The following is a 9,887-nucleotide window of genomic DNA, read 5'->3' as shown; positions in this document are numbered from 1 at the left end:
AGAGAAACATCGATCAGCTGCCTCCTGCACACCCCCTACTGGGGATGTGCCCGAAACCAAGGTACATGCCCTTGACCTGAATCGAACCTGGGACCCTTCAGTCCGCAGGCTGTCACTCCATCCACAGAGCCAAACCGGCTAGGGCTCATCATTGATGTTTCTATCTCTCTCTCCCTCTCCCTCTCTGTAATCAATAAAAATATATTTAAAAATTAAAAAAAAAATGCATAACAGCCCCAAAGGTGGAAAACAATATATTAATTTATTTCCAAGAAAACAACATGTACAGCATCAAAAAGACAGATTCAGTAGTTTTGGGTCATCTCCATGGAAAGGAGAAAGCCACTAGTCCAACACCACACTCTTCCAAGATTGAAGTATTAAAGACACAGGAGAGTTGACTAGCAATGGACATGTAAACATCTATTCCAAAAGATTTCTCATTCTATATGAGAATATCCAGTGTAAAACATTTCTTCTTCTGGGTGGTGTCATTTAAGTAAATTGAAAAATGACTTTGCCATTAGCTCTCGGTGTGTTCCCTAACCCTCAGCCCTTTACCACCCAATGCACTTCCATCTTTTTAAGCAGCAGGAACAAAGAAGGCTTTATTTCAGTCATTCTCTTTAAATATGATTAACATTCAACAGGCACAATTACAGGAAAAAAAGAAAAATTGTGTTAAATGCATCATTAGTTGTAGGATAAATAAATATTAAGGAACTCAATAGATTAGAGGAATACAAAAGTAGACTTCACACTTTTCTGAGGTGATAGGACATTTTCTCAATATTAACACTGAGATCATTCTTAAAACCTACCTTATCTGGTATACTAAATATGGCTATATTTCATCTTCTTTAATATTCCACCCCAGGAAATGAACTAAGACCAGTAGGAGAATCCCAATTGTCAGACAGAGAGCTTGTTTCCTAATGCTTAGTAACAACCTCTCTAAGCCTCACTCACTTCATCTGCAAAACAGGGATAATGAGGACCTCACAAGAGTGCTGTGAGGTTTAAATGCAGTGAGCTAGCCGAATGTCTTGAACACATCGGCTTTTTTAGCTTCCTTCCCTTCTCTCTTTTGAGTGATCTCTGACTTAAACCTCAATTTGTAATTACTGAGATCCTTGGTCCGATATCACAGTCTACAATCTACATGTGAATGTATTAAAATACAACCATTATCTAAGGTTCTCTAGAGCAGTCTTTACAACCTTCACATTACCAAGATTTTTAGAGTGAAAAAGCTTGTGTCTTACGTTTCCCTCTTTGTCTCAGCATGTGTCTGGTGTATAGTAGATACTCAATAAATATTTACTGACTGCATGCTGAATGAATGGGATGAGGGAATGGACAAGGGATAAATGCAGGGATGCTCACCCACAATTGAAAGCTCTTAAAAATCTAGGCATTCTTATCAGCACCAGACGTCGTTAAGCCACTCAGAGAACACTATGGCATTGTTAAAGCCTCAAGGATAGAATTTGGTCTCCATTTTGCAGTTAAGATAACTTTGGTGGGGGTGGAGGGTGGTGGCAGAAGAGGTATAAGAGACTTGAGACTAGATCTATGCAATACCACCTGTCTTCTAGGAGTTTCTTCATTCTGTGAGAACTTTACAGCATTCTCAATGATGAAAGGGGGATCAGAGCACATTCTGATATAACCGAGAAGTGTTCTGCTTTCCCGGGGTCCTTTTACTGAAGCAGCAGGCAGTGACCGCTTAAAGCACATTCTGCCTTCTGTTAATGACTTTATAGTCTATACGGAACTTCAGCAAGAAACCTGAAAATGCTAGTGCTAAAACTCAGGAACAGGATTTAGTTCTTCAGTTCTAGTAGCTCAAGTTCTAAAGGAGATTGGTGAGTTACCCAGAAAACTGCTTGTACATCTATGCACAGTTGAGCGAGGAAGAATGGTGTTTATTAATATGTGGCTATAGATCTGTTATAAAAGATGTCCTCTTCAAAGAAACCCAGTTCTTCTTTCCTAAATCATATTACCTACACTTCTCCTTTTGATTAGAACATTTATATATGATGAATATCTGGTGCAAAGATGTGACAACAGTGAAAATGATCACTGATCAGAACAACAAGCTGGCACAGAGGTGAGCATCAGGAAACAGCCAGAGTGGACCAAGGGCCAGGCCCGCTCTGCACAGCCTCCTGTTATTGTCCAGTGGATATTTCAACATGTAGTAGTGGAGCCAGATCCTGAGGTCATGACCTCAGTCCTGAAACTGTTGGCCAAGGTGAAGTCCTCTCTCAAAAGCTCTTCTTCCCAACGGCGACTTCCCTTCAATCACAAGTTGCAGGTGATCAAAAATACCAGCTGGGTTGTATTGCAGTTTCACTCTGATTCAAGGTTCTTTCTCGAAGTCTCAGTTCTAGGCATTCCACAGTCAGGGGGTATGTAGTAAGTTCAAACTTGTTAGCAAAAAGGCTCGGCGAATTAATCAACCACTTTAAGTCTCCATTTCCATAGATACAAATGCCACGCACGTAGTGGCCTGCAGAGGAGAAAACAAACAAACAAAAAACATCAAACATGCTGGCTTTCAAAAGTCAGGGGCCATGAACCTGCAGTGGGTCCAGTTACTGTCTGACTACTGAGTAGCCAACACTGGGCCAAGTGCTATGGGATTCTAATGAAACATGATTGTATAGGACCAGCCTGCAAAAAGCTCAACTGTTTATAGAAGGACAAAGGGTATAAATATGTCTTTGAAGAAAATGAGAGTTAAATAACACAAAGCAGTAACACACTAGGCATCATGGGGCAATTCACATATTATCTGATTAAGAGTTAGGGATGAGAGGTTCTAGAAGTGTGCAGATGGCTGAATGGGTCACACTGGTCAGGCCTCTTCCCTGAGCTCCAGCCTAGTCTCTCTAAGTGCCTACTTTATACCTTCACTTAGATAAGTAATAAACCTAACCAAGATAACATGTCAGGACTGAACTCCTTAATCTTCTCCAAGTCTTCCCCATTGGAATCCACAGCAATTCTATTCTCCGGTGATTTCAGCACTTCTCCCTTCTCTTTCACACTCCACATCCAACTTCTCAGCAATTCTGTCAGCTCAATCTTCAAAATATTAAAATAAAATTTGACTACTTTTCACCACCTTCACTATTACCATCCTGGTTCAAGTCACCTCCATCTTCCTGTTTTGAGCTGTTGTAATAATAACTGGTTTCGCTGACTCCACCTCTGCCTGTTAGTAATATTCTCAGCATGATAGCCACAATGAGTTTTAAATGTAAGCAGACCATGTAAGCCTCCTCTGCTTACATGGCTTCTCATCTCATGTGGAACAAAAGTCAAAATCCTAGCAGTGGGGGTGGTGGGTCCCCACGTGCGTTTAACATGCGTATAGAAAAGTGTTACTTCTGTTCCGGGCCCATGTACCCGGGCCACGGCATGATGTTCGTCCGCAACGACTGCAAGGTGTCCAGGTTTTGTAAATCCAAGTGTCATAAAAACTTTAAAAAGAAGCGCAATCCTCGCAAGGTCCGGTGGACTGAAGCTTCCCATAAAGCAGCTGGTAAAGAGCTCAAAGTGGATAATTCATTTGAATTTGAAAAATGCAGAAATGAACCTGTCAAATACCAGCAAGAGCTGTGGAATAAAACGATTGATGCAATGAAGAGAGTTGAAGAGATCAAACAGAAACGTCAAGCTAAATTTATAACGAACAGGTTGAAGAAAAATAAAGAACTACAGAAAGCTCAGGACAGCAAAGAAGTCAAGCAAAACATCCATCTCATCCGGGCACCTTTTGCATGCAAAGGCAAGCAGTTGGAAGACAAAATGGTACAGAAACTACAAGAGGATGTGGACATGGAAGTTGTTTCTGACAATCCTGTTTAACTGTTTCTATGAGCACATTGGAACTGTCCTTTAGAGACTTAGGTGCTCGAAGTTATTGATTTATTTTTTACATAGGGTGACTCAGATGAAAAGGTGATTAAAAATACATCTCTTCTACATTACTGTCTGCAAAACATCAGATAATATGGATGGAAAAGGTGATTAAAAATACATCTCTTCTACATTACTGTCTGCAAAACATCAGATAATATGGATGCTAGATTGCATCTCAATGTTAAATCTTCAGTGATAGATGTACTTATGTAAATTATGAAAATTTTATAAATACAAAGTGAATTGTGGACATAAAATGGTGGTGCCACTTGGATAATGGCACCAGGCAGCATTTATGTGGTAACTGATGACAAACATTCATGGCTAGTGATATAGAAAATAAAATGTTCTTTTCAGAAAAAAAAAAAAAAATCCTAGCAATGGCATTTAAGACTTCTCAGAGTCGGCAGAGCTCAGTGGTTGAGTGTTGACCTATGAGCCAGGAGGTCACAGTTTGATTCCCGATAGGGGCACATGCCTGGGTTGCGGGCTCGATCCCTAGTGTGGAGCATGCTGGAGGCAGCTGATCAGTGATTCTCTCTCATCATTGATGTTTCTATCTATCTCTCCCTCTCCCTTCCTCTGTGAAATCAATAAAATAAAATAAAAATTAAAAAAAAAGACTTCTCAGAGTTTAGCCCTTGGACTTACCTTCCACCACTTACTCAATCACTTATAAGCCTTAATAACCCGTGCTCATTCATTTCGGACACACGGGCCTTAGTGCTGGTCCCAAGCACACCAGGCATGTTCTACTTGAGAATCCCTGTTTGCTCTTCCTCCCCTGGACTGCCCCCTTTCACCAGACATCCTCAAGGCTCCCTCTCGCACCACCCCAGGTCTCTGCTTCAAGGCCATCTTCTCAGAGTGGCCTTCTTTGTCCTCCTTTCCTCTTTTCCTGATTCATTTTTCTCCTTGCACTTATTACTAACTGATGTATATATCAGTGCCATGAAGGAAAATATTATTTTGTTCATTGTCTTTCTCCCTAGATTGGAATATAAGCTCCAGAAGAGCTGGCATTTGAGACCAGATTGTTCACTTCTGTGTCCCCTGCGTCTGGAACAGTGCCTGGTAAATATTAGGTATTAAATTAATACTTTTTGAATAAAATGATGGAGAAGGAGGAGTGGAGAGTTAGTGGATGGGTAGAATTAGCAAGTATCAGGGGGATGGGAGGGGGTTTCAATTGGGGAAAATGCCTCTAAAAAACTGTAGAGATGGGAATTTTCTGCAAGAATGAGTAGTTTTATTGGGGAATGGCCTAGAAACAGAATGGTAGGAAGTTGGAACTCTTTTTCAGAGGTTGCGTGGCACAGAGTAGAACTATTATGGATGACCGACTTAAATTAAAAAAGACTTGTGCCTTTTTTATCCCGTAATTATGGAGAGTTTTTGAAGATTTTTGAATAGATGAATCAAATGGTGAAATTCATTTTAGCAATATTAATTTTGCAGAACTTGGCAGGGTACATTAGAAATCAATCAAGAGACTACAGTAATAACTTAATGTAAACCAGAAAGCTCATTCAAAGTTAATAGTTTCCATGAGTGGGAAAGAAAGGATATTAGAGACAGAATTCAGAAGGACTGACAGGTCTTGATGATTAATTCAATGTGGCAGGGAGGAAGTACAATTGAGAGGAAATCGCTGGGGAAAGAATCCAGAGTTGTGGGAAGTTAAATAATAATTGGGTGAGAAGTTGAAGAACAACTTGGTGGTGAGGAGAGCTGAACGCATAGGAAGCATACCCATGCTTAAAAAATGGAAGTGGCCGAAACCGGTTTGGCTCAGTGGATAGAGCATCGGCCTGCGGACTCAAGGGTCCCAGGTTCGATTCCGGTCAAGGGCATGTACCTTGGTTGCGGGCACATCCCCAGTGGGGTGTGTGCAAGAGGCAGCTGATCGATGTTACTCTCTCATCGATGTTTCTAACTCTCTATCCCTCTCTCTTCCTCTCTGTAAAAAATCAATAAAATATATTTAAAAAAATAAATAAAACATGCTGGTACTTCAAGAAAAAATGGAAGTGAACAGGAGAGAATACTTCCGTTTGTATCAAGCAGAGGGTGCGTGGACAACTTGATCTTGAGGACAGAGGCAGTAAGTACATACTTGCAGAGAGAAGAAAAAGAATCATCAGAGAGAAAGACACTGAGGATGCAAGAGAGCAAGGGGATCATGTAGGGGACCCACACATAACTGAGACCACAGATGGTGACCTTGGTGGTGAGGATGGGTAACTCTTCCTCTTGAAATAAGAAGGAACAATGAGAGAATGTGTCAAAAATACTCAAAGATGGAGAAAAGGGATGATACGGAAAAGGAATTGGTAAGGGGATTTTGATTAAATGTCTTGAAAGTTCTTCCTAGAATTGAAATATTCATTGTTTGAAAGGATGTTTTAGCATAAGATTAAGAGCTTAGAGGTAAGCAGGAAAGCTAAAATGGTAAATGCTGGGAAGGGCACCAGGAAAATAATGAGGTAGATAAAAGAATAAGTAGGTACTTTGGAGCATCTAGCTGAAGTTAGATGGCAGGTCCCTTTCCCATTCTCCAGCAGTGTTCTGTTTAGGGAAACACAAGTGGCAAAAAGCAGATGTCAGTAAAGATCAAGTGTAGGAATCAGCCTTGCAGGGTCAAATAGCGAGGGAACCTCAAATGCTAGTGAAGACAGCCTGGGATGGCCGATAGAGTACAGAGGCTGGACAAGGAGTCCTCGGAAGGAAACCAGTACAAGAAAAAGGCTGGAAAAGCTGAACCTCTGGAAATCCCAATTTTAAAAAAGCAAACACATTTAAAAATAATAATGATGACAACAGCAATGACATATTTTAGGTGTGGGGATATAACAGTGAACAATTTGGTCAAAAACCCTAGCCCTCTTAGAGCTTCTATTCTGTTCCAGGGAGAAAGTAAGGATATATAACACATAAATTGGTGAAGGAAATTAGCAGTGTGACAAAGAGATGGTAATCAGAGATGTGAGCTCTGAGTCCAAGACCATAAAGCTAGAATGGTGCTCTGTGAGTCTAAGTGCTAAGAGGGCTTGTAAAGCAGGCACACACAGGAGTTTGGAACAAATCCTATTACTCACAGCCAAGGGGGAAAAGTCCAGATTGTATTACTGGCTTGCTGATTTGGCATGCAATGTTCTACTTCTACTTATGTCTGTTCCTTTTTCCTCTATAGTTGTTTGGGGAAACGAATTTATTTTTATTTTTAATTGACTTTAGAGAGAGACATTGATGTGAGGGAGAAACATTGATTGGTTGCCTCCCACACGTACCCTGACTGGGGATTGAACCCACAACCTGGGTATGTGCCCAGAGTGGGAATCAAACCCGCCACCTTCTGGTGTAAAGGATGATGCCCAACTAACTGAATCGCACTGGCCAGGGCTGGGGGAACCAGTCATTTTTATGCTCTGAACTTGATAAGGCTTTCAGATGTTCATTGGCACAACAGGTACCCAGAAAAGAAAAATGAGACATTTGTCTGAGAGGGGCTTGGGCTATCTGAGCTTTGTACCCAGTGTAGGTTCCCTGGCTAGGGGCTTCTCTCCGGGCCCCCTCCAGTCATGTGATCAGTAAAGGTTCCTAAAAAAATGCAAACCTGACTGCAAACCTGACTAGCCTATACCTTCTCTACTGGGACAGGGTCTGGAGAGAGGTGATGACAAGGAGACTGAGGTAAGTCTTCACCTGCAAGGTGCGGGGGGGGGGGGGGGGGGGGGGGGCAGTGGCTGCTGCACAGTGGGAACAGGAGCTTCTGTGGTTGGGGAGGGCTAGCGCTACAAAGGAATGATGTCATGTGGGTCCCTGTTGGGGATGTTGAAGTCCTCAAGACCTCAGCTGGAGAGGAGGTGGAGAAGCAGATCAGAGGATGACTGCAGTGGTCCTAGAAGGAGGACGGTAGGGGTTATGGAAGGGTGTGGAGAAGACACCATAGCCCAAATATTGGGACCATGACTGATGGTGATGGTCTGTTTTCTAAAGAAGACACAGGAGCTCTAAGAGCAAAGCCACCTCCTCCCATTCTCCTCCTTCCAGTAGAAGGGCAGGCTGTGGTGAGAATGCAGGCAGGTGGCATGAGCTGTCTTCTGAGAAAATGTGGGCTGATTAAGGTAAAGATATAAATGTGCTGAAGAATAGACTGAAATTTCTGTACAGTGATGTGAGGATGTTGCCATCCACAGTGGGGTGGGACTCTCAAGAGAAAGACACCAGAGACATGGAAGCATGGAACAGATTGTGGAATCTCAGAGGGAAGGCAGGGGAGGGTGGGTGAGTGGAGGTAATCAACCAAAGACCTTATATGCTTATATGCATAACCCATGGGCACAGACAATAGGGAGCTGAAGGCCTAGGGTAGGGGAGGGGAGGGGGGGGGCGAGGGGAGGGCGGCCTGGAGGGGGTCAATGGGGAAAAAAAAGGGACATATGTAATACTTTCAACAATCAAGAATTATATATATATATATACTAGAGGACCGGTGCACAAAATTCTTGCAGGGTGGGGGGTCCCCTCAGCCCAGCCTGCACCCTCTCCAATCTGGGACATTCCTCTCACAATCCGGGACCACTGGCTCCTAACTGCTCACCTGCTGCCTGCCTGATCGCCCCTAACTGCCCCCCCCCTGCTGGCCTAGTCGCCCCCAACTGCCCCCCTATGCTGGCCTGGTCACCCCTCACTGCCCCCCCTGGCCGGCCTGGTTGCCCCCAATTGCCCCCCCTGCTGGCCTGGTTGCCCCACGCAGCCTGCTGTTCAGTCGTTTGGTCGCCCCTCACTGACCCCCCTGCAGGCCTGGTCACCCCATGCAGCCTGTTCGGTCGTCCATTTGGTTGCAATGGTTGCTTAGGCTTTTATATATATAGATATTTAAAAAAAGGAGGCTGAGTGTGATGAGGAGGTGTGGAAAGCAGCAACCTACAATTAGGTGTAGAGAAAATGGATTGATAAGTAAGGCTGTGGATTGAATAGAAGAGTGGAGAAGGCAAAGCCTTATTGCAGGGATAAAAGGTCAGACTTCCATAGTCATTCATACATTCACTTAATCAGTCACTGAATAAATATTAATTGTGTGCTATTACGGGCTGAGTTGTGTACCCCCAAAATTCACATATTGAAGTCCTAACCCCCAGTACCTGAGACTGTGACTATATTTAAAGAGATAATTAAGTTAAAATGAGCACATCCTTATAAGAAGACATGAGGACACAGATACACACAGAGGGAAGTCCATGTGAGGACACAGGGAGAAGACAGCCTTTTATCAGCCAAGGAGCATGCCCTCCAAAGAAACCAAACCCAATGACACCTTGATCTTGGACTTCCAGCTTCTGTGACAATGAGGAAATAAATTTCCTTTGTGGAAGCCACCCAGTCTGTGGTTATGTGTAAAATGACTTTGCTTTTGTTAGCCCTAGCAAACAAACACACATGCCCACTATGTAGAAGGCAATAGTTTGAATGAAATGTCAACAGAACTGATAAAAACCTTTCTTCATAAGATTCTATAGGAACAAGACTACTTGGGATTTCAAGTTCTTGTCCATTGGAAGAGAAATCTCTCATTAATGCCGCTTGCCACCAGGCAGGAGCTGTAGTAAACACCTCCCAACCGGAAGCCTGGCTGTGGAGGGAGCAGAGGCTAATGAGAGGGATGGGGTCCAGCCTGCTCTTAGATGACATCACTACTCACCCTTACCACTTCCCTAACCACTGCACTCTCCAAAGGAACAGAAAGAGGAATAGCAATAATAAGAAAACAGAAACTACCAAGAAGAAAGTGCCACTATAATTTGAACCTACCTGGAGAGTGTTTAAATGTATTTTTCAAGAACTGTGTCTAAAAGCCTCTTGCTAATCTTTTAATCACTCACAGATTGGTTTAAATATACCAGCAGTTCTCTCCATGAAAACCCTGTATTCTACAACTGCCTTCCTGC

General features: G+C 42.9%; 2 protein-coding genes across 5 annotated transcripts in view; one reads left to right on the top strand and one right to left on the bottom strand.

The window, feature by feature from the left end:
- Positions 1–241: 241 nt before the first annotated feature.
- Positions 242–9,887, bottom strand: part of GCNT2 (glucosaminyl (N-acetyl) transferase 2 (I blood group)) — an 89,004-nt gene continuing 79,358 nt past the window's right edge. For 3 of the 4 annotated variants that reach the window (XM_079777666.1, XM_079777667.1, XM_079777665.1), the window contains exon 3: positions 242–2,518. In XM_079777666.1, the coding sequence (XP_079633792.1) occupies positions 2,328–2,518 (191 nt within the window). In that variant the 3' untranslated portion in view covers positions 242–2,327. The remainder of the gene's footprint in view (positions 2,519–9,887) is intronic. The other variant, XR_013813811.1, reaches the window with a different exon arrangement.
- LOC307103370 (putative ribosome biogenesis protein RLP24) lies at positions 3,362–4,237 on the top strand. Its single transcript, XM_079777671.1, has 2 exons — positions 3,362–3,975; positions 4,041–4,237. The coding sequence occupies exon 1, from the start codon at positions 3,379–3,381 to the stop codon at positions 3,880–3,882; it is 504 nt and encodes a 167-aa protein (XP_079633797.1). The 5' UTR covers positions 3,362–3,378; the 3' UTR covers positions 3,883–3,975; positions 4,041–4,237.

The sequence above is a fragment of the Cnephaeus nilssonii genome (assembly GCF_951640355.1).
Source record: "Cnephaeus nilssonii genome assembly, chromosome: 7".
In the NCBI taxonomy this organism is placed as follows: Eukaryota; Metazoa; Chordata; class Mammalia; order Chiroptera; family Vespertilionidae; genus Cnephaeus; species Cnephaeus nilssonii.
Note: the sequence above shows the minus strand (reverse complement) of the source record. Positions and strands in the feature narration are given on the sequence as shown.

Coding starts and splice junctions, on each gene's coding strand:
- LOC307103370 (XM_079777671.1), top strand. CDS start 3,379: ATGCGTATAGAAAAGTGTTACTTCTGTTCCGGGCCCATGTACCCGGGC.